The following is a 24,036-nucleotide window of genomic DNA, read 5'->3' as shown; positions in this document are numbered from 1 at the left end:
CCTTCATGTGCATCAGATATGATCCACTAGTGGGTCTCAAACCCCCATTTGGAAAACATAATGTCTCTATGTAATAACAACCCAGCACATGCAAATGAAAATCTCCATCTCCTCTTCCATTCACTGTAAATACAGTATGTTATTCCATTCACTCTAAATACAGTATGTTCTTCCATTCACTGTAAATACAGTATGTTCTTCCATTCACTCTAAATACAGTATGTTCTTCCATTCACTGTAAATACAGTATGTTCTTCCATTCACTCTAAATACAGTATGTTCTTCCATTCACTCTAAATACAGTATGTTCTTCCATTCACTCTAAATACAGTATGTTCTTCCATTCACTGTAAATACAGTATGTTCTTCCATTCACTCTAAATACAGTATGTTCTTCCATTCACTCTAAATACAGTATGTTCTTCCATTCACTGTAAATACAGTATGTTCTTCCATTCACTGTAAATACAGTATGTTCTTCCATTCACTGTAAATACAGTATGTTCTTCCATTCACTCTAAATACAGTATGTTCTTCCATTCACTGTAAATACAGTATGTTATTCCATTCACTCTAAATACAGTATGTTCTTCCATTCACTCTAAATACAGTATGTTCTTCCATTCACTGTAAATACAGTATGTTCTTCCATTCACTGTAAATACAGTATGTTCTTCCATTCACTGTAAATACAGTATGTTCTTCCATTCACTGTAAATACAGTATGTTCTTCCATTCACTGTAAATACAGTATGTTCTTCCATTCACTGTAAATACAGTATGTTCTTCCATTCACTGTAAATACAGTATGTTCTTCCATTCACTGTAAATACAGTATGTTGTTCCATTCACTCTAAATACAGTATGTTGTTCCATTCACTGTAAATACAGTATGTTGTTCCATTCACTGTAAATACAGTATGTTATTCCATTCACTCTAAATACAGTATGTTGTTCCATTCACTGTAAATACAGTATGTTCTTCCATTCACTCTAAATACAGTATGTTCTTCCATTCACTGTAAATACAGTATGTTCTTCCATCCACTGAAAATACAGTATGTTGTTCCATCCACTCTAAATACAGTATGTTCTTCCATCCACTGAAAATACAGTATGTTGTTCCATCCAACTCACCAGTACTACTTTCTTCTGCAGGAAGCGGATGCTGACTCCGTAGACATCGACATACACCTCATCCAGGTAGGAGACCTTCCTGCTGCCACCACGACGGACGTTCTTCCCCCGTACCTGCAGATCGACCAGTGAGCTGGGGAGGTCGTGACCCTGGGTCAGGGTGTAGGTGTAGGGGCCCTGGAAGTGGTGGGTGAGCCCATCGAACGTACGGTAGTGGGGGTCACCGTGGATATTGCACCTGTTGAACTCTGGAGAGGGGGTGGGAGGGAAAAGGGGAAGAGAAAGCTGTATGAGCAGGTAGAAACATTAGAATCATACAGCAAGATAATATAGGCTATTAGCAGGCCAAGGTTTGTGTGAGTATTGAGTATTAGTATCTGTAATAGTATCTACTAGTACTACTAGTGGAATTAGAGGTAATATTGCCAATATTGGGAGTAGAATTGAGAGACTTACTCTCAGGTTTGCAGTAGAGTTCTCCATATTTGTCCAGAATGCAGACAGAATTGTCGGGACATTTAACATCTGAGCAGGTTATGGAGCCTCCCAGGTTACAGGTACACTGGCCATCACAGTGGTCAGTCAACCACGAGTCACCCACCTGGAACACACACGTCAGGATTATGACTGACTGTTGATTTTAGGAGTGTGTCAGTAACAAAAACGATGATGATAGGATCTTTTGGCACTCACTGTGTGTGAGTGTGTGTGTGTGTGTGTACCAATCAGACTCACATCATGGTACTCTCCCACTTTGTCCACACAGCCACACTTGGCCAGAGGAACACACTGCACATCACTGAGGACAAACCCTGCGTCACACTGGCACCCCTCGACGCAGGTGGTAGAGGGCAGGTGGCAGAGCGTGGGGAACAGGTCAGAGCAGGTGGGGGGGCAGGGGGCCGTGCAGTCAGAATAGTGGCTATTGGGGGGGCACGGCAGGGCTGGGAGAGCGAGAGGAGGGGGGAGAGAGAGGTTAGAAGACAACCAGAACACAACACATGACGTTGGTTCAATATATTCTTGGTACATAATATACTGTATGGGATGATTTCACTCATTTTCTATCACTCTCTTCACCCTCTCTTTCTTACTTTCTTCATCCCTCTCTCCCTCCCATTTCCCTCCCCCTCTCTCTCCACCTCTCCTCCCTCTTCTCCTCTCTCTCCACCTCCCCTCACACCTCTCCTCCCTCTTCCCCTCTCTCCACCTCCCCTCCCTCCTCTCCTCCCTCTTCCCCTCTCTCTCCACCTCCCCTCCCACCTCTCCTCCCTCTTCCCCTCTCTCTCAACCTCCACTCTGCCCTCTCCTCCCTCTTCCCCTCTCTCTCCACCTCCCCTCCCACCTCTCCTCCCTCTTCCCCTCTCTCTCCACCTCCCCTCTGTCCTCTCCTCCTTCTTCCCCTCTCTCTCCACCTCCCCTCCCACCTCTCCTCCCTCTTCCCCTCTCTCTCAACCTCCCCTCTGCCCTCTCCTCCCGCTTCCCCTCTCTCTCCACCTCCCCTCCCACCTCTCCTCCCTCTTCCCCTCTCTCTCCACCTCCCCTCCCACCTCTCCTCCTTCTTCCCCTCTCTCTCCACCTCCCCTCCCACCTCTCCTCCTTCTTCCCCTCTCTCTCAACCTCCCCTCTGCCCTCTCCTCCCTCTTCCCCTCTCTCTCGCAACCTCCCCTCTGTCCTCTCCTCCCTCTTCCCCTCTTCACTTACGACAGAATGTATTGTTCCTCCAGCTGATGGTGACCCCGGCTGACTGACAGGCTTGGGCATATGCTTCCACGTTATCACACAGTGTGGCCTGCATGCCGTCGTATTCACACATGTCATACACACAGTTCCCTAGGAAAGCCTCTGGGGACAGTAAAGAGTGGCAGGGCTTGAACTTGTCTCCGAGGACAACAGAAGAACACAGGGTCTCGTACTGGTTCTCTTCTTCTGTCGTGCAGTTGGGGTGGATGCTGGGACGCTCATCTGGCGAGCACCTGGAGGGATGAAGAGAGAGAGAGACAAATGGGTTAGATAGATGAAAGGAGAGAGGTATGTATTTAAGCAATAAGGCACGAGGGGGTGTGGTATATGGCCAATATACCACGGCTAAGGGCTGTTCTTAGGCACAATGCTGTCAGCCAATCAGCATTCAGGGCTCAAACCACACAGCCACACTGATTGGCTGACAGCCGTGGTATATCAGACCGTATAACATTTATTTGTACTGCTCTAATTACGTTGGTAACCAGTTTATAGCAGCAATAAGGCACCTCTGAGGTTTGTGGTACACGGCCAATATACCACGGCTAAGGGCTGCATCCAGAGTCTCCACGTTGCGTCGTGTTTAAACAACAGCCCTTAGCCGTGGTATATTGGCCAAGTACATTTAAAAAAAACATTACAATACATTCACAACACATTAAGTGTGTGTCCTCAGGCCACTACTCCACTACCACATATCTACAACACAAAATCCATGTGCTTGTGTGTGTGTAGTGTGTATGTTATCGTGTGTGTGTGTATAGTGTGTATGTTATCGTGTGTGTGTGTGTATAGTGTGTATGTTATCGTGTGTGTGTGTGTATAGTGTGTATGTTATCGTGTGTGTGTGTAGTGTGTATGTTATCGTGTGTGTGTGTAGTGTGTATGTTATCGTGTGTGTGTGTGTATAGTGTGTATGTTATCGTGTGTGTGTGTATAGTGCGTATGTTATCGTGTGTGTGTGTGTAGTGTGTATGTTATCGTGTGTGTGTATAGTGCGTATGTTATCGTGTGTGTGTGTGTGCATGCGTTTTTGTCTATGTTTATGTTGCTTCACAGTTCCCGCTGTTCCAATAGGTGTATATTTATCTGTTTTTTAAATGTAATTGTACTGCTTGCATCAGTTACTTGATGTGGAATATAGTTCCATGTATGTGGTAGAGAAAGGAAGGAGAGGATATCTACAGAGATGGATATCTGCATATCAGCAATGTGGGGGAAAGTGAGTTTGTTCTTGTATATGAATCCTTTTCCTTCAGGTGTAGCACATGAATAAGGTCAGAGGTTAAAGGTCTAAGGTAAGAGGTCCAAGGTGACTGACCCTGGGTCTGAGTCTCCCTCTGACTTCCAGCTGTTGCCCAGTTCCATCACGTCCTTGGCCGGCTTTCCATCTGGTTTCAGGTTGTCATCAGACGTGTTCATGTTGAAGTTACCACACATACCACACACCTGGCGAGATGTAGATAGAGAGAGTGTGAGAGAAAGAGATAATGGAGAAGATTACCAGACAGATTACCAGACAGATTACCAGACAGATTACCAGACAGATTACCAGACAGATTACCAGACAGATTACCAGGACAGATAACCAGACAGATTACCAGGACAGATTACCAGGACAGATTACCAGACAGATTACTAGACAGATTACCAGGACACGTACTCAGAGCATACGCTGACCAGCTGGCAAGTGTCTTCACCTACATTTTTGACCTCTTCCTGACCCAGACTGTAATACCTACATGTTTCAAGCAGAGCACCATGGTCCCTGTGCCCAACAACACCAAGGTAACCTGTCTAAATGACTAGCACTCACATCTGTAGCACTCATACCCCTGGTGTCCATGTCACTCCAGCTTCTACCACCATTTGACTGCTGAACAGTTCATCACATGGCTGCCCGGACTATTAGCATTGACCCCCTTATTTTAATCTTATTTTTTATTATTGTTTTATCTGGCTCAGGCTCCATGTACAGTCATTGGACCACACACTCACACATACTACACTGACACTCCAACACACACACACACACACACACACACACACACGCGCATTCCTTCACACCTCTTCACATACGCTGCTGCTACTCTCTGTTTATTATCTATGCATAGTCACTTCACCATGTACATATTACCTCAATTACCTTGACTAAAACGTACCCCTGCACATTGACTCTGTACCGCTACCCATAGCCTCGTTATTGTTATTTTATTGTGTTACTATTTTACTTTAGTTTATTTAGCACATTAATAACTTTTTAAAAACTCTGCATTGTTGGTTAAAGGCTCGTAAGTAAGCATTTCACGGTATCATTTTGATCTGAAGATGTGCATATTTTGAGACAGCATAATACATGTTTGTGTGAAAGAAGCTTTTTATTTGACCATGATATTATATGTATCATCATCATACAGTAACATTATAATGTTTGGGTCCAGTTGGATGTACCTTGTTGAAGTACTCTCCAGGGACGATGATCTCCAGGTGATGGACTCCATCAAACTTCACCTTCAGGCCAAAGTTAGTGTCCAGTAGAATGTAGACACCACTACTCAAGACCCTGGCCCCGGCCACATCGATGGACAGAGGAGTACGCACCCTGTGCCCGTTCAACTGGAGAGGAGAGAGGGGGAGGGAGAAAGATAGAGAGGGGTGAGGGAGACATAGAGGGGTGGGGGAGTGAAGGGAGAAAGAGGTTATTAGTGGTGATTAATAATACATTATAAGGATCTGGGTGATTGTTTATCAAACTAGACCATCACAGCTTTCATGGGCGGTTCCCGTGTCTCCCATGCCTCCCTTGTCTCCTGTCTCCTCAGCCTCCCGTGTCTCCCGTGTCTCCCTTGTCTCCCGTCTCCTCAGCCTCCCCTGTCTCCCCTGTCTCCCGTCTCCTCAGCCTCCCGTGTCTCCCCTGCCTCCCTTGTCTCCCGTCTCCTCAGCCTCCCGTGTCTCCCCTGCCTCCCTTGTCTCCCGTCTCCTCAGCCTCCCGTGTCTCCCGTGTCTCCCTTGTCTCCCGTCTCCTCAGCCTCCCGTGTCTCCTGTGTCTCCCTTGTCTCCCGTCTCCTCAACCTCCCCTGTCTCCCCTGTCTCCCGTCTCCTCAGCCTCCCGTGTCTCCCGTGTCTCCCTTGTCTCCCGTCTCCTCAGCCTCCCCTGTCTCCCGTGTCTCCCTTGTCTCCACTGTCACCCCTGTCACCCCTGTCTCCTCTGCCTCCCCTGCCAGCTTCATAGAGAGGATAGTGATTGTTGACGATGAATAATGACCAATACTTACCATAACGGTGACTACTATCTGACTGAAACAATTTGACAAAGCAGAGAACTGCGGTACTTTCTGGGGAAATCTGATTCACAGCTAACAGTAATATATACTCCTCAAGGACTCCCTCAGTAATATATACTCCCCAAGGACTCCCTCAGTAATATATACTCCCCAAGGACTCCCTCAGTAATATATCCTCCCCAAGGGCTCCCTCAGTAATATATACTCCCCAAGGGCTCCCACAGTAATATATACTCCCCAAGACTCCCTCTGTAATAAATACTCCCCAAGGACTCCCTCAGTAATATATACTCCCCAAGGGCTCCCTCAGTAATATATACTCCCCAAGGACTCCCTCAGTAATATATACTCCCCAAGGACTCCCTCAGTAATATATACTCCCCAAGGACTCCCTCAGTAATATATACTCCCCAAGGACTCCCTCGGTAATATATACTCCCCAAGGACTCCCTCGGTAATATATACTCCTCCCCAAGGACTCCCTCGGTAATATATACTCCTCCCCAAGGACTCCCTCGGTAATATATACTCCCCAAGGACTCCCTCGGTAATATATACTCCCCAAGGACTCCCTCAGTAATATATACTCCCCAAGGACTCCCTCAGTAATATATACTCCCCAAGGGCTCCCTCAGTAATATATACTCCCCAAGGACTCCCTCAGTAATATATGCTCCCCAAGGACTCCCTCGGTAATATATACTCCCCAAGGACTCCCTCAGTAATATATACTCCCCAAGGACTCCCTCAGTAATATATACTCCCCAAGGACTCCCTCATTAATATATACTCCCCAAGGACTCCCTCAGTAATATATACTCCCCAAGGACCCCCTCAGTAATATATACTCCCCAAGGGCTCCCTCAGTAATATATACTCCCCAAGGACTCCCTCAGTAATATATACTCCCCAAGGACTCCCTCAGTAATATATACTCCCCAAGGACCCCCTCAGTAATATATACTCCCCAAGGGCTCCCTCAGTAATATATACTCCCCAAGGACCCCCTCAGTAATATATACTCCCCAAGGACTCCCTCAGTAATATATACTCCCCAAGGACTCCCTCAGTAATGTATACTCCCCAAGGGCTCCCTCAGTAATATATACTCCCCAAGGACTCCCTCAGTAATATATACTCCCCAAGGACTCCCTCAGTAATATATACTCCCCAAGGACTCCCTCAGTAATATATCCTCCCCAAGGACTCCCTCAGTAATATATCCTCCCCAAGGACTCCTTCAGTAATATATACTCCCCAAGGGCTCCCACAGTAATATATACTTCTCCCCAAGGACTCCCTCAGTAATATATACTCCCCAAGGACTCCCTCAGTAATATATACTCCCCAAGGACTCCCTCAGTAATATATACTCCCCAAGGACTCCCTCAGTAATATATACTCCTCCCCAAGGGCTCCCTCAGTAATATATACTCCCCAAGGACTCCCTCAGTAATATATACTCCTCCTCAAGGACTCCCTCAGTAATATATACTTCCCATGGACTCCCTCAGTAATATATACTCCCCAAGGGCTCCCACAGTAATATATACTTCCCCCCAAGGACTCCCTCAGTAATATATACTCCCCAAGGACTCCCTCAGTAATATATACTCCCCAAGGACTCCCTCCCTCCATCTCACCAGAACTCTGCGGCTCTTCTGTAGCGTGATGTTGGCGTTGGGAAGGTAGACTGTAACAGAGTGCACGTAAGACGCCTCTGGTTGGCCGCGCTCCTCATTCTTCGCCACGATGGTGAATGGAGTTACCTTGGTGGAGTTACACACCTGACAGCGAGAGAGGGAGGGAAGGAAAGAGACAGATGGGGGGACGGAGGGAGAGATCGGTTACACAGTGGGAGCGTGGGAGAGAGATGGGGAGGGAGGGATGGATGGATGGATGGAGGGAGAGAGAAAGGGAGATTGGGATGGAGAGAGAGAGAGAGATGGGGAGGGAGGGGTTGGGAGGGAGGGAGGGGTTGGGAGGGATGGAAGGAGGGAGGGAGGGAGGGAGAGAGAGAAAGACAAAGAAACGGGGATGGAGGGATGGATGGAGGGAGAGAGACGGGGATGGGGGATGAATGGGGGGAGAGAGAGAGAGAGACGGGGATGGGGGGATGAACGGGGGGAGAGAGAGAGACGGGGATGGGGGGATGAATGGGGGGAGAGAGAGAGAGAGAGACGGGGATGGGGGGATGAATGGGGGGGGAGAGAGAGAGAGAGACGGGGATGGGGGATGAACGGGGGGAGAGAGAGAGACGGGATGGGGGGATGAATGGGGGGAGAGAGAGAGACGGGGATGGGGGGATGAATGGGGGGAGAGAGAGAGAGAGAGACGGGGATGGGGGGAGGGATGGAGGGAGAGAGACGGGGATGGGGGGATGAATGGGGGAGAGAGAGAGAGAGACGGGATGGAGGGAGGGATGGAGGGAGAGAGAGAGAGAGAGACGGGGATGGGGGGATGAATGGGGGAGAGAGAGAGAGAGACGGGATGGGGGGATGAATGGGGGAGAGAGAGAGAGAGACGGGGATGGGGGGATGAATGGGGGGAGAGAGAGAGAGACGGGGATCGGGGGATGAATGGGGGAGAGAGAGAGAGAGACGGGATGGAGGGATGAATGGGAGAGAGAGAGAGAGAGAGAGAGACGGGATGGAGGGATGAATGGGGGAGAGAGAGAGAGACGGGATGGAGGGAGGGATGGAGGGAGAGAGAGAGAGAGACGGGGATGGGGGATGAATGGGGGGAGAGAGAGAGAGACGGGGATGGGGGGATGAATGGGGGAAGAGAGAGAGAGACGGGGATGGGGGGATGAATGGGGGAGAGAGAGAGAGAGACGGGATGGAGGGATGAATGGGAGAGAGAGAGAGAGAGAGAGACGGGATGGAGGGATGAATGGGGGAGAGAGAGAAAGACGGGATGGAGGGAGGGATGGAGGGAGATGTTAAAGGGAGGGAGGAGAGGATGACATTACTCACCTCTACCAGGGTGTAGGTACAGGTACCCATAAAGGTGTGCATGACAGCGTCGAAGGTGTAGTAGTGAGGATCTCCAGACACATGACACACAGCCAAACCTATAGAAAGGACAGAGATAGTGAATTCACAGCCAAACCTATAGAAAGGGCAGAGATAGTGAATTCACAGCCAACCCTATAGAAAGGACAGAGATAGTGAATTCACAGCCAACCCTATAGAAAGGGCAGAGAAAATGAATTCACAGCCAAACCTATAGAAAGGACAGAGATAGTGAATTCACAGCCAAACCTATAGAAAGGGCAGAGAGAGTGAATTCACAGCCAAACCTATAGAAAGGACAGAGATAGTGAATTCACAGCCAACCCTATAGAAAGGGCAGAGATAGTGAATTCACAGCCAACCCTATAGAAAGGGCAGAGATAGTGAATTCACAGCCAAACCTATAGAAAGGACAGAGATAGTGAATTCACAGCCAAACCTATAGAAAGGACAGAGATAGTGAATTCACAGCCAACCCTATAGAAAGGGCAGAGATAGTGAATTCACAGCCAACCCTATAGAAAGGGCAGAGATAGTGAAATCACAGCCAAACGTATGGAAAGGACAGAGATAGTGAATTCACAAAGTGTTGCTGAGTTTGATGGGCTAAAAACTATCAATGATATTTTGTTGTCCCAGTAACATTTGTGAAATATAGAAAAAAGACAACTGAGCCTGATAATAGTGACATGATATTTGAAAGATGTTAAAGGTCTACAGTGGGTGTAGTATTTACCTGTTGAGAAACATCCCAGCTCTCCCTCCAACACCTTACACTCCTGGGCGGGGCTACACTGCCATGGCTCACAGGTCATGTTGCTGCCACGGTTACACCTACAACGCTCCGAACAGTCCAGCTCAGTGAACCAACTGTCTCCCACCTAGGACATGCACAGACATACAAATCTGCCTCACCAATACGAGCTAGCCTTAAACATAGTCTACCAAATGTAGAGTGCAAAAAACTAAGCTGTGCATTTGAAACAGAGGCTCAAACTTAAACTATTTCAAACGGTTTATGAGATGACTTGAACTCTAGTTTATGTTATTCCCACGAGTTCCAGGCATCGTATTGACTTCTGTGTAAGCAACTCTCTTGCTTACAGGTCTATAGTTGTTATCCTCGTCGGTGCAGCCACACTGGCTGGGTGGGACACACTTGTCTCCGCTGAGGAGCAGTCCGAGGTCACACACACACCCCTCTACACAGGGCTGGTTACAGGTGGAGTTGAAAGTAGGGTTCTGACAGCTGGAGGGACAGGCGCTACCACAGGGCTCGTAGTGGCTGCCTGGGAGACACTTCAGAGCTGGGAGAGAGATGGAGGACATGTTGGTTCATCTCAATAAAGGGGGGAGGGGGGGGGGGTACGGTAACATAGAGTTAGAGTATGTTACAGATACAGTAACATACATATACAGTAACATACAGATACAGTAACATACAGATACAGTAACATACATATACAGTAACATACAGATAGAGTAACATACAGATACAGTAACATATAGATACAGTAACATACAGATACAATAACATACAGATACAGTAACATACAGATACGGTAACATACAGATACAATAACATACAGATACAATAACATACAGATACAGTATGTTACAGATACGGTAACATACAGATACAGTATGTTACAGTATATTGACAGGTTTCTTAGTAGATGCACGGCCTAGTGTTTTACATAGAGAAGACGCAGGTGTGTGTTACAACAGAAGGAAAAGTTGTAAACATTGTTTCTTGGTGTGTGACTTACGACAGGTGTGTGTGTGTGTGTGTGTGTGTGTGTGTGTGTGTGTGTGTGTGTGTGTGTGTGTGTGTGTGTGTGTGTGTGTGTGTGTGTGTGTGTGTGTGTGTGACTTACGACAGGTGTGTGTGTGTGTGTGACTTACGACAGAAGGTGTTGTTCCTCCATGCGATGGGTACTCCAGCCAAGGCACACAGGTCAGCGTAACTCTCTATAGCCTGGCACAGAGCCACCGTCTCCCCTCCTGTAGCACACTGGTCATACACACAGTTCTCCTGGTAGATGTTGGGGGGAACCACCGCGTGGCACGGCTTGAAGATACCTGGGACAACCATGGAGAATGATTGGTGATAAACGGTTTTAGTGAAGGGGAGACTGAAATATACATTGCAAGTTGTGTGTAGTATATTTTATGTAACCGTTTTGGTGAAAGAAAATATGTTTGAGCATAGAATTTAGTTTAGACAGTGTGTTCATACAGTGCATTTGGAGTATTGAGACCCCTTGACTTTTCCCACATTTTGGTACGTTACAGCCTTCTAAAATAGATTAAATAAATACATTTCCTCATTGATCTACACACAAAACTCCATTATGACAAAGCGAAAATACGTTTTAAGAATTGTTGTCCATTTATTTGAAAAACTAACAGAAATACCTAATTTAAATAAGTATTCAGACCCTTTGCTATGAGACTCAAAATTGAGCTCAGGTTCATCCTTTTTCCATTGATCATGTTAGAGACGTTTCTACAACTTGATTGGAGTTCAACTGTCGTAAATTCCATTGACTGGACATTATTACTTGGAATGCCACACACCTGTCTATGTAAGGTCCCACAAAGTCAGAGCAAAAACCAAGCCATGAGGTTAAAGGAATTGTCTGTAGAGCCCCGTCACAGGATTATGTCGAGGCACAGATCTGGGGAAGGGTACCAAAAAAAGTGGCCTCCTCATCTTTAAATGGAAGAAGTTTGGAACCACCAAGACTCTTCCTAGAGCTGGCCGCCCGGCCAAACTGAGCAATCGGGGGAGAAGGGCCTTGGTCAGGGAGGTGAGTAAGAACCCGATGGTCACTCTGACAGAGCTCCAGCGTTCCTCTGTGGAGATTGGAGAACCTTCCAGAAGGAAACCTATCTCTGCAGCACTCCACCAACCAGCCCTGTATGGTAGAGTGGCCAGACGGAAGCCACTCCTCAGTAAAAGGAACATTAAAGCACACTTGGAGTTTGCCAAAAGGCACCGAAAGGACTCTCAGACCATGAGAAACAAGATTCTCTGGTCTGCTGAAACCAAGATTGAACTCTTTGGCCTGATTGCCAAGCATCACATCTGGAGGAAACCTGGCACCATCCCTACAGTGAAGCATGGTGGTGGCAGCATCCTTCTGCGGGGATGTTTTTCAGTGACAGGGACTAGAAGACTAGTCAGGATCGAGGGAAAGATGAACGGAGCAAAGTACAGAGAGATCCTTGATGAAAACCTGCTCCAGAGAGCTCAGGACCTCAGACTGGGGCGAAGGTTCACCTTCCAACAGAACAACGACCCTAAGCACACAGCCAAGACAATGCAGGACATGCTTCGGGACAAGTCTCTGAATGTCCTTGAGTGGCCCAGCCAGAGCCCGGACTTGAACCCGATCAAACATCTCTGGAGAGACCTGAAAATAGCCGTGCAGCGACACTCCCCATCCAACTTGACAGAGCTTGAGAGGATGCCGAGAAGAATGGGAGAAACTCCCCAAATACAGGTGTGCCAAGCTTGTAGCGTTATACCCAAGAAGACTCAAGGCTGTAATCACTGCCAATGGTGCTTGAACAAAGTCCTGAGTAGGGGGTCTGAATACTTACGTAAATGTAACATTTCAGTTTTTTATTTGTAATACATTTGTAAAAATGTCTAAAAACCTGTTTTTTCTTTATCATTATGGGGTATTGTGTGTAGATTGATGAGGGGAAAAAACAATTTAATCCATTTTAGAATAAGGCTGTAACGCAACAAAATGTGAAAAAGTTCAAGGGGTCTGAATACTTTCCGAATGCACTGTGTGTGTGTGTGTGTGTGTGTGTGTCTCACCGTTAGGGTCCCTGATCATCCCACAGCTGGTAGGTTTCACAGCCTCTGCCTCCACCTTGGGATCACACTCCTCCTCTCCTCCACCGTGGGTGCAGCTGACAGGGACAGATTGAAGAAAGGGACGAACGTCAAAGACGTCACTGTCGAGGAGTGAAATTAAATCTCCATGGAGACAGACCTGTAGTAGGTCACGTTTTGATACAAAACACTGGAATCCAGTCTGGTTCTGGTATCTGAGGTCAGACTATAGGTACTTCCAGAAAAATACAGGATGAATAAAACCATTCAGTTCATGGATGCAAGAGAAACGGAAACAAGAGACTCACTCGGGGCGATCGTCGGGTACCTGCCAGCTCTCTCCCAGTTCGTTGGTGTTGATGGCTGGTTTACCATCTGGCTTGATGTTGTCATCACCAGGTTGGTCATTGAAGTTTCCTATTAGATAGACAATCACCAAATAATTACAGATTCCCTATCTAGTCAATTAGGATGTTTTGTATCATTATTTTCTCATCCCAAGGGCTTGTATGGTGTACTACTGCAGGTTTCCCTGTCTGTCAATATTGATTATCTGTTGATGAACCCTTCTTACCACAAAGTCCACAGAGCAGTTGGTTGTAGAAGGAGGGCAGAGTGACGTCAGCGTGGTGGTTACCATCGAACCTCACCCGCAGGCCAAAGGTCGTCTCCAACACAACGAACTTCCCGCTCAGGTAGACCTTCACCCCATTGGTCAGAGTCACGGGAGGGGTCACCAGGGTACCGTTGACCTGGGAGAGGGGCAGAGAGCAACCAGTTTGATTAAAAGTCTTGACGCTGAAAGCTGACGATACAGTGCAGTGTTGAATATTATTTTTGATATATTTCGGTTTCCTTTACTGGTGAAAGGCTTTACCACCTTCCATCTTCTACACGGCAAAGCCTTTTTCTGACACTTTGGCAGCATAATTCATATATAAATAAATAATATAAATAAACTAAAATGTGGGAAATGTAACATTTGTAATGAAGTCAAACTGTAGCGCTAATCTACCCATAATCCTCCTCACCTGTATTTTGCGTCCCTTTCCCAAGATGACAGTCATCCCGGAGACCTTGACCACGACGGCTCGGACGTACGACACCTTCTTGTTGCTGCCTCGGTGTTCGTTCTGCGTGTCGACGGTGAAGTACGGCAAGCCGGAGGACTCATTGCACGGCTTGGTGAGAGTGTAGGAACAGGAACCCATGAAGTTATGCACCTTTTTATCGAAAGAGGTGTAGTGAGGGTCGCCCTGTACAGTGCAGATACCTGTTTCTGTGGGTAGAGAGAGGAGAGATGGAGAGTAGAGTTTAGTTATAGTTTATCGTATTGAATTAATTTATGGTTGTGATGTTGTTAAATGTGTTGTAATTAATGCGTGTTGTAATTAATGTGTGTTGTAAATCATGTGTGTTGTAATTCATGTGAGTAGTAATTAATGTGTGTTGTAATTCATGTGTGTTGTAATTCATGTGTGTTGTAATTCAAGTGTGTAGTAATTAATGTGTGTTGTAATTCATGCGTGTTGTAATTAATGCGTGTTGTAATTAATGTGTGTTGTAATTCATGCGTGTTGTAATTAATGTGTGTAGTAATTAATGTGTGTTGTAATTCATGTGTGTAGTAATTAATGTGATTGTTGTAATTCAGGCGTGTTGTAATTCATGTGTGTAGTAATTCATGTGATTGTTGTAATTCAGGCGTGTTGTAATTCATGTGTGTTGTAATTAATGTGTGTTGTAATTCATGCGTGTAGTAATTCATGTGTGTTGTAATTCATATAACTGTATAGTACCCAGTGGGTAACATCCTAACTCCCCATCCTGCAGGCCGCAGCTCTCTGCCGGGGTACAGGTGGTGTTGTGACACTGTAGCACCCCTCCACCCAGACACACACACTTCTCCTTACAGCCCTCCAGGTACCAGGCGTCCCCCACCTGGAACACACACATCATGGTGAGTCTACAGTTCAGTACTACTGTCTTTTATTTTCATTCAGATAATTTAACATGAGTGTTCAATGCAACGTAGTTCAATTTCTACTTGTATCAGGGACTAATGTAGTCATTATGAAAGCTTGATGCTCAATACGAAACATAAAGCCAAGTTAAGTATATATTCATTGTTTTATCCTTTATTTAACCAGAGGTCACATTGAGATTTGACATTATTAAACAGTATTAAACATTCACTAAGGTGAAACACAGGAGTGTTACTCACAGGGTGGTAGTCTCCAGAGGAGTCGACACAGCCACAGTCTTTAACAGGAACACACTTGTCGTCACTGAGGATAAAGCCATGGTTACACTCACACCCCTCCACACACACCTCGGAGCAACCAGGGGGGCCGCTGACACCCAGACATGTCTCTGGACAGGAGCTCACACACATGGAGTAAGAACTGTTGGGAGGACAGGCCAGGGCTATAGAGGTAGAGGAGAGAGAGAGCCGGAACAGGTCAGTACAGGAAGGTCTTCTGAATCATAAAGCACCTAACAGCTCCAAACATGATCAGGAGTGACTGTAATATTGGGATCGATTGACAAACATATTTGCACTGCAACTGTGGGACTTTGGCCTGTGTGCCAGCCTGAGTAATCTAATTCTGCTTAGTTAGTTTGACGGTGTGACCTGCTAAGTCATTTCCAATCAGTGCAGCGAAGGGGAGGAGACGATGACATGATCGTTTTAAAAAAAACACTAGTTTTTGAACTTTTGCTGTTGAAAAGAAATATCCCAAGTATAAATACAGTGATGCACACACACTTAAAGGGGCATTCTTCTGTTGCTACATACCTTTCTTTGATAAATGAATGATATTTACCCATTGATTCTTGAAGAATATAACTTCTAAATAAATGCACCATGAGCTTAGTCGTACCCCATCAGAACCCCAAATATAAACGCGTTTTACTCCAATGTTTGTAAACAAAGAAAATGTCAATAAAAAACACTATATAGCCTCAAACCATGGTTAAACCTATAATTCAAGTCTTGTATCCACAGCTCTGTGTAGAGACTTGAGAGTGATTACATTTCTCCAACCCCATCCTTCAGCTATTTACCGAACCAGGCGCGGGGAAGCCTCTTTGTTATCGTTTCAACCGCTGATTGCTGCTTTAAGGGTAAAACAAGATATTCTGAGCAAAACAGTGTTTTTTTAAGACACATCTGCAAACTTCTAGAGTTGGCCATCCTGCTGGGTCTACTCTGATGTCATCACCCCCCCCCCTGTTGGCCATTCTGCTGGGTCTACTCTGATGTCATCACCCCCCCCCCCCCCCCCCCCCCCCCCGTTGGCCATTCTGCTGGGTCTACTCTGATGTCATCACCCCCCCCCCCCCCCCCCCCCCCTGTTGGCCATTCTGCTGGGTCTACTCTGATGTCATCACCCCCCCCTCGTTGGCCATTCTGCTGGGTCTACTCTGATGTCATCACCCCCCCCCTCGTTGGCCATTCTGCTGGGTCTACTCTGATGTCATCACCCCCCCCCCTGTTGGCCATTCTGCTGGGTCTACTCCGATGTCTCACTACTGAACACAACCCTGGTTTATGGTGTGACTAAATGTCTGTGATGTCTATATATGAGACTCACGGCAGAAATCTGGCTCCCTCCAGGGGTGGACCTTGATCCCTGCGCTCAGGCAGGCGTCGGTATACACCTGAAGCTGGTCACACAGCATCTGCTGTTGGCCCACGAAGCGACACATGTCATACACACAGCTCTGGAAGAACGGACTAGGGTCCACCGACGCTATGCACTCCCTGTTGGGGGCAGGATAAAATGCAGAGAAAGTAAGGGAATGAGTGAAATGTGTGAGGAAGACAGGGGGATTTGAGAAAGAAAGAAAGAAAGATAGAAAGAGAGTGAAGGAGGGAGGGAGCATCAGAGAGAAAAGTCAAAACATGAGATATATGAGCTTCACTTCAAAATTCTGTATATCCATTTCCAGAGTGACTTAAACTAAGTGCCTTCATCTTAAGATAGCTATGTGAGATAACCACATTTCACAGTCAAACATACAGGATACGAGCATTACATTCCAGCTTAACAATGGATATGTAGCGTTTTGCAAAAAAACACATTTTCATATACATGTAAAATCTATTTATAAAAAATCTGAGAACAGTAATACTTTACACACACATGAAGGTAGCTATAAGCAATCATTTCTGATGATTGTGAAAGATTTGTGAAAACGTTTTAAAAGAAATTGTGAATATAGCGATTTGGAATGAAACTCATCAAGTATATTTTCACATGTATAGCCCAAAAAATTTAATTAAATGAATTAAATCTGCACTATTTTCAAATAAGCATTCATTTGTGATGAAAAAATACAAATGTGAAAAGTTGGTGGATATAGCGTTTTGGACATAAACGCTTCTTATACAACCTTAAATGACTTTCTCTATACATACTATATGGGGTGAGTACTGAGTTAATATTCTGTATGAAGGATTTTTTTGTGTCAAATCGTCAGTTAATCCCTTATGGGATTAATTGACACATAAACAAACATTAGAATAATTCAGAGTTGTTAGTGTTCTTGCTCACCTGAAGGGTCCTTTGGTGTCGGTTAATTTCCCACAGTTCTCAGGTTTGGAAACCTCTGCCTCTAGTGAGGGATCACAGTGTGGATCTGGGTCGGTGTCGGGTTTGCATCTGTGGAAAACACAATGTTAATAAACAATAAAAAATGGAAAGACAATAACATTTTATAATATAATGCATAATACACTTATTACCCCTTAAAGTGTACACTTAGTTCCCAAACTGTTGCATATTACAAGTGTACACTAAGTTCCCAAACTATTTCAGTTCCCAAACTATTGCAAGTCTACACTCAGTCTCAAGTGTGTACTTAAGTTCTACTACATACATTAATGGGCAGAAATATTCCCAAAGAAAGTTCCCTCATAATTCCCACTCACGTGACATCCTCATCTTCCTCGGTCTTCCAGCTGTTTCCAAAGTCCTTGGAGGTGGTGACCTGGGATCCGTCCGGCTTGGTGAAGTCGTTGTTAGGGTTACCGTCGTAGTCGCCGCACAGACCACACATCTTGTCAGAGTAGGAGCTGTATTGACCAAGACACACGGCACAGTAGATTAGATACACAGCACAGTGGATTAGTTCAAAGGTCAAGATACAAAGACATAAAACCAGTGGATTGCTAGAGAGATCATACTACAAAGATCATAATACCAAGATACACAAAAACCAGCAGATTACTACAAAGATCAGAACAGAACATAAATGGTTCTAAATTCTATATGAATAATATTAAATCATTAAGTCATGATGATAAATTATTTGCAATAGTATTGATACATTTATCACATAGATATGGCACAAAAGTAGTACACTATAAAAATAATAGGGCGTAATTTGTTTGAGATCGGCCTTGTGGAAAAAGGAAGATACTAGATTCTAATTCCTGTGCCCACTTCTTGTGTCTGTGCGTACCTGGGCACTGAGATCTGGGCGTAGTGGTTTCCGTCCCAGCGCACCTTGAGGCCGAACGGAGTCTGCAGCGTGACGTACTGACCCGCCAGCGATAGAGAGATGAGCGGAGAGGGGGAGTGAGGGAGGGACACTCGCTTTCCATTCACCTGTCGAGAGAGAGAGAGAGAGAGAGAGAGAGAGAGTCAGCTACACAGACAGAGGATTTTGATATTTGAGCTCTGTTAAGGATAAGACAGACATAATTCTAGGAAAGAAAAAAAAGTAGAGGTGAAGATTTAAAGGGTTACTGGTAAAAGAGACAACGATGATGATGATGATGACGGAGGGAGGGAGGGAGGGAGGGAGAGAATAGATAAAAAGAGACAATGAAAGAGAGAGAAAGAGAGATAAAAGGGGGGGAAGAAAAAGGCTTTGGGTGAATCATCATGGTGTAATATTGCTGATCCTTAGCTTAAGGGAGAGATGGAGAACAAGAAAGAGATAACAGAGTGATACCACCACATCTGTGACGTGGAATGTGAAGGACATAAACATGTATGAGAAAGTGTTATTCCCATTAATAACATAGAATTATGACACTTACACAGTTATTACATGCATAGGATTACATGTAAATTATGGGCTGGGTTAAATACTTTGGGACAACTGCTGATGCAGAAAGAGCTGTATAAATTCATTGGCTTGACTAATTGATGGACTGATAGATTAATGGATGAATTGATTGATTCATGGATGGATGGATGTATTAACATGTACCAGAGTCTTCCTGCTCTTCATTAGTGTGACAGTGATTCCATCGACAGTGACGTAGAGCTTTTTCAGGTAGGACACTCCAGCCAGACCACGCTCCTCGTTCTTACCCTCCACAGAGAACCAGGGACCTAGAACACATACAGCAGAACACAAGTAGAACCACAGGGCTTAGAACACAGAAGGACCTAGAGTTAGAACTACAGAACCAAGAACCCAGAGCCCCGAGTTAGAACTACATAATCCAGAGCCCAGAGTTAGAACTACAGAACCTAGAACTCAGTTAGAACTACAGAACCCAGAACCCAGAGTTAGAACTACAGAACCTAGAACCCAGAGCCCAGAGTTAGAACTACACAACCCAGAGAGCAGAGTTAGAACTACACAACCCAGAGCACTGTTAGAACTACAGAACCTAGAACCCAGAGTTAGAACTACAGAACCTAGAACCCAGAGCCCAGAGTTAGAACTACACAACCCAGAGTGCAGAATTAGAGCTACAGAACACAGAGCCCAGAGTTAGAACTACATAACCCAGAGTTAGAACTACAGAACCTAGAAACCAGGGTTATAACTACAGAACCTAGAACCCAGAGTTAGAACTACATAACCGAGCACCCAGAGTTAGAACTATAGAAACCTACAATCCAGAGTTAGAACTAAAGAACCCAGAGATAGAACTACATAACCCAGAACCCAGAGGTAGAACTGTTACCTGTGTTGTTCTTGCAGGTCCTGGCCAGGGTGTAGGTGCAGGTCCCCATGAAGCTGTAGAACCTATCATCAAATGTATTGTAGTGGGGGTCTCCAGAGATCACACAGTCCTGGGAACCTGGGGTAGAGGGGACAGAGGGAGAAATCATGGACAATAAGCAGGAGATAGAATAACAGTAGCCTGTATTAAAGATGACAGATATTCCAGTCCTGAGAGCCTGGAGAACAGATATGAGATATGATACGTTATAATAGAAGTACAGTAAGTATACAAGCAGATTATCTTGTCATGGCCTGATGCAAAGAAAGATCAAGAAATGTTGGATACCTTTAGTACAGTCCCTATGTTCCTCCAGCAACCAAGATAATAACTTTAGTACAGGCCCTATGTTCCTCCAGCAACCAAGATAATAACTTTAGTACAGGCCCTATGGTCCTCCAGGAACCAAGATAATAACTTTAGTACAGGCCCTATGTTCCTCCAGAAACCAAGATAATAACTTTAGTACAGGCCCTATGGTCCTCCAGAAACCAAGATAATAACTTTAGTACAGGCCCTATGGTCCTCCAGAAACCAAGATAATACATTTAGTACAGTCCCTATGTTCCTCCAGCAACCAAGATAATAACTTTAGTACAGGCCCTATGGTCCTCCAGGAACCAAGATAATAACTTTAGTACAGGCCCTATGTTCCTCCAGAAACCAAGATAATAACTTTAGTACAGGCCCTATGGTCCTCCAGAAACCAAGATAATAACTTTAGTACAGGCCCTATGGTCCTCCAGAAACCAAGATAATAACTTTAGTACAGGCCCTATGGTCCTCCAGAAACCAAGATAATACATTTAGTACAGGCCCTATGTTCCTCCAGAAACCAAGATAATACATTTAGTACAAGCCCTATGTTCCTCCAGGAACCAAGATAATAAATTTAGTACAGGCCCTATGGTCCTCCAGAAACCAAGATAATACATTTAGTACAGGCCCTATGTTCCTCCAGAAACCAAGATAATACATTTAGTACAAGCCCTATGTTCCTCCAGGAACCAAGATAATAACTTTAGTACAGGCCCTATGGTCCTCCAGAAACCAAGATAATACATTTAGTACAAGCCCTATGTTCCTCCAGGAACCAAGATAATAACTTTAGTACAGGCCCTATGTTCCTCCAGAAACCAAGATAATAACTTTAGTACAGGCCCTATGTTCCTCCAGCAACCAAGATAATAACTTTAGTACAGGCCCTATGTTCCTCCAGGAACCAAGATAATAACTTTAGTACAGGCCCTATGTTCCTCCAGAAACCAAGATAATAACTTTAGTACAGGCCCTATGTTCCTCCAGAAACCAAGATAATAACTTTAGTACAGGCCCTATGGTCCTCCAGGAACCAAGATAATAAATTTAGTACAGGCCCTATGGTCCTCCAGAAACCAAGATAATACATTTAGTACAGGCCCTATGTTCCTCCAGCAACCAAGATAATAACTTTAGTACAGGCCCTATGGTCCTCCAGGAACCAAGATAATAAATTTAGTACAGGCCCTATGGTCCTCCAGAAACCAAGATAATACATTTAGTACAGGCCCTATGTTCCTCCAGGAACCAAGAGGATAAAGAAAGTAAATATACAAGCACATCATAAACATATTTATTTTGCAAGTATATTGTTTATGTCAGGGGACTTACTTGTAGGGTAGCAGTCCAGCTCTCCTCCCTGGACCTTACACTCGTGCATTGGAGGGCAATCAGAGGGATTGCAGGTGACGAAGGGAGCGTTACAATAACATTTCAGCTTACAGTCCTCCAGGTACCACTCCTCACCAGGCTGGAGGGAGGGAGGGAGGGAAGGAGGAGAGATGGAGGGAGAGACAATAGTTCATCAGTGGTTGGTTGCAGGTTGGTTACATACACGTCACACACACAAAGTCCATCACCCGACACACAACACACTCACCTCGTAGTACTGTCCGTTGGTGCCTTTGCAGCCACAGGAGTTCTCTTTGACACACTTCCCGGCGCTGAGGACGTAACCAGGGTCACACACACAGCCCTCTGAACAGGGAGCATCACACCCTGTGGAGGGTCTGGAGGCACAGCTGGGCTGGCAAGGGGCGGCACAGGGCACGTACTGACTGTTGGGGGGGCATGTCAGAGCTGGAGAGAAGGAGGGAAGAGGAGACATTAGGAGATAGGTCTACTTTAAAACATGACTGTCTCTTAATAATGACGTTGTTGGTTATACGGAACAGTACTGTTAGAGTGTATTGTTTGGTCTTTGATGTGCTAATAACAGCAGGGTCTTTGGTGAGTGAATGAATAATTATTATTATATTAATCACTGCAATTTCCATCTTCATCATCAATATCCGTCTCTTCCTTGTTATTATTATGTATAACATGTATCTGTAGCAGGGTTGGTGTCCATTCCATTTCAATTCCAGTCAATTCAGGAAGTACTTTAAAATACCAATTCCAATTCTCTTTAATGCTTTTCAGTGAGGGAAAACTTGGAATGAGAATTTGGTTTCCTTTCTGAAATGACTGGAATGAAATGGAATTGACCCCAACACTGATCTGTACTCACGGCAGAAGGTGCTGTTCCTCCAGGTTCCGATGGTGACTCCTCGGTCCTGACAGTCGTTGACGTACGACTCGATGGACTCACACAGGATGGGTTGAGCACCATCCAGCTCGCACAGGTCAAACAGACAGTCCTTGAAGAAACTCTGAAATAGACACACATAAACATATGCGTGTCTTCGACTTGCACACAAAGCTTGGAGGTTTGGTTACTTCAGTGACAAAGTTGTTTGAATTGAATTAAGCATATTTAAAAATCTCTGCACTAAAAATGTCTATATATTTAAAAATGTTTTTCTTGGGTGTGAGATTTCACACATTCAACAAACTTTTGTTGAATCTTAAAGACAAAATATGATATGACCCTATATACCGTACATTACAGTGATATCTCACATTAGGTAAGACACTATATACCACACATTACGGTAGTTACTCACATTGGGGTTGACCTTGGGGTGACAGACAGCGAACGGTCCGTTCTTGTCCAGTAGCATGCCGCAGTAGCCAGAGCTCTCATACCTGTCCAGTTCATCATCAGTACAGCCTGGGATGGTGGTGTTGGGCTTCTTGTTACAACTAGAGTCAGATACAAGGTGAATCAGTCATGTGTGTGTGTTGGTGTGTGTGAGTGATTGCCTTTGTGTGTGTGCCTGTGTATGTGTTAAGTGTGTGTGTGTGCGTGAAATGTGTGTGTGTGTGTGTGTGTGTGTGTGTGTGTGTGTGTGTGTGTGTGTGTGTGTGTGTGTGTGTGTGTGTGTGTGTGTGTGTGTGTGTGTGTGTGTGTGTGTGTGTGTGTGTGTGTGTAACTGGTGGCATGACTCACTTGGGATCTGTGACCCAGCTGTGTCCAAAGTCATTGGGGTTGGTGGTCAGAGAACCGTCGGGTTTCCTGAAGTCATCGTTGGAGTTTCCGTTGTAGTCTCCACACAGTCCACACAGCTTGTCCTTATAGCTAAATACAGAGGAGCAAATAGACCGATGAGTCAAGCATTTTTTCTAGAATATTAATGACAACATTATAAAATAAAAATATTACAATGTGAGAACTATCTACTTAGTTTTTATTGTACGTTGTGTTTATATGGTTATTTTAATGGTATATCATGTCGGGGTCTCAAACTGTAGGAGAGAAACCAAGCTGCATAGACCCCATTTTTGGTCTCTCTGTTAGTATGTGTGTGTGTGTGTGTGTTCTCTTCAGTGTGTGTATGAAGCAGTTTTGACTCACTCCTTGATGACCTTGATGTCCATATAGTGGTTTCCGTCATATTGTACGGTCACACCAAAGTCCATGGCTACAGTGTAGTGTTTACCAGACTTCAAAACAGACACGCCTGTAGCTGGGGTCAGTGGGATGTTCACATTGATACCATCCAACTAGGAGGAGAAGAGGACACAGACGTGTGTTAGTGAGGGGCACTTCATTTTTTAATGTTTTTTAGCTTCCTCTTTATAAGCTGTTCTGTGTTTTGTATGAATTTT

At 45.1% G+C, this 24,036-nt stretch overlaps 1 protein-coding gene across 1 annotated transcript in view; it reads right to left on the bottom strand.

The window, feature by feature from the left end:
- LOC110531469 (IgGFc-binding protein) overlaps positions 1 to 24,036 on the bottom strand; it is a 95,687-nt gene that overhangs the window by 10,986 nt on the left and 60,665 nt on the right. The window contains exons 94-122 of the mRNA XM_090183534.1: positions 23,783 to 23,931; positions 23,378 to 23,506; positions 22,992 to 23,130; positions 22,556 to 22,697; positions 21,926 to 22,125; positions 21,658 to 21,796; positions 19,969 to 20,085; positions 19,260 to 19,384; positions 18,504 to 18,649; positions 17,971 to 18,114; positions 17,594 to 17,701; positions 16,631 to 16,800; positions 15,256 to 15,458; positions 14,831 to 14,972; positions 14,063 to 14,310; positions 13,606 to 13,783; positions 13,340 to 13,448; positions 13,014 to 13,108; positions 11,084 to 11,260; positions 10,283 to 10,485; positions 9,915 to 10,059; positions 9,140 to 9,237; positions 7,808 to 7,951; positions 5,332 to 5,496; positions 4,202 to 4,329; positions 2,842 to 3,113; positions 1,873 to 2,081; positions 1,594 to 1,738; positions 1,138 to 1,385 (exon numbers count right to left, since the gene is read on the bottom strand). Of these exons, the coding sequence (XP_090039660.1) occupies positions 1,138 to 1,385; positions 1,594 to 1,738; positions 1,873 to 2,081; positions 2,842 to 3,113; positions 4,202 to 4,329; positions 5,332 to 5,496; positions 7,808 to 7,951; positions 9,140 to 9,237; positions 9,915 to 10,059; positions 10,283 to 10,485; positions 11,084 to 11,260; positions 13,014 to 13,108; positions 13,340 to 13,448; positions 13,606 to 13,783; positions 14,063 to 14,310; positions 14,831 to 14,972; positions 15,256 to 15,458; positions 16,631 to 16,800; positions 17,594 to 17,701; positions 17,971 to 18,114; positions 18,504 to 18,649; positions 19,260 to 19,384; positions 19,969 to 20,085; positions 21,658 to 21,796; positions 21,926 to 22,125; positions 22,556 to 22,697; positions 22,992 to 23,130; positions 23,378 to 23,506; positions 23,783 to 23,931 (4,617 nt within the window). The remainder of the gene's footprint in view (positions 1 to 1,137; positions 1,386 to 1,593; positions 1,739 to 1,872; positions 2,082 to 2,841; positions 3,114 to 4,201; positions 4,330 to 5,331; positions 5,497 to 7,807; positions 7,952 to 9,139; positions 9,238 to 9,914; positions 10,060 to 10,282; positions 10,486 to 11,083; positions 11,261 to 13,013; positions 13,109 to 13,339; positions 13,449 to 13,605; positions 13,784 to 14,062; positions 14,311 to 14,830; positions 14,973 to 15,255; positions 15,459 to 16,630; positions 16,801 to 17,593; positions 17,702 to 17,970; positions 18,115 to 18,503; positions 18,650 to 19,259; positions 19,385 to 19,968; positions 20,086 to 21,657; positions 21,797 to 21,925; positions 22,126 to 22,555; positions 22,698 to 22,991; positions 23,131 to 23,377; positions 23,507 to 23,782; positions 23,932 to 24,036) is intronic.

Source organism: Oncorhynchus mykiss, chromosome 9 (assembly GCF_057628025.1).
Source record: "Oncorhynchus mykiss isolate SJ-2025 chromosome 9, ASM5762802v1, whole genome shotgun sequence".
NCBI lineage: Eukaryota > Metazoa > Chordata > Actinopteri > Salmoniformes > Salmonidae > Oncorhynchus > Oncorhynchus mykiss.
This window is presented reverse-complemented; position numbering and strand designations above follow the sequence as displayed.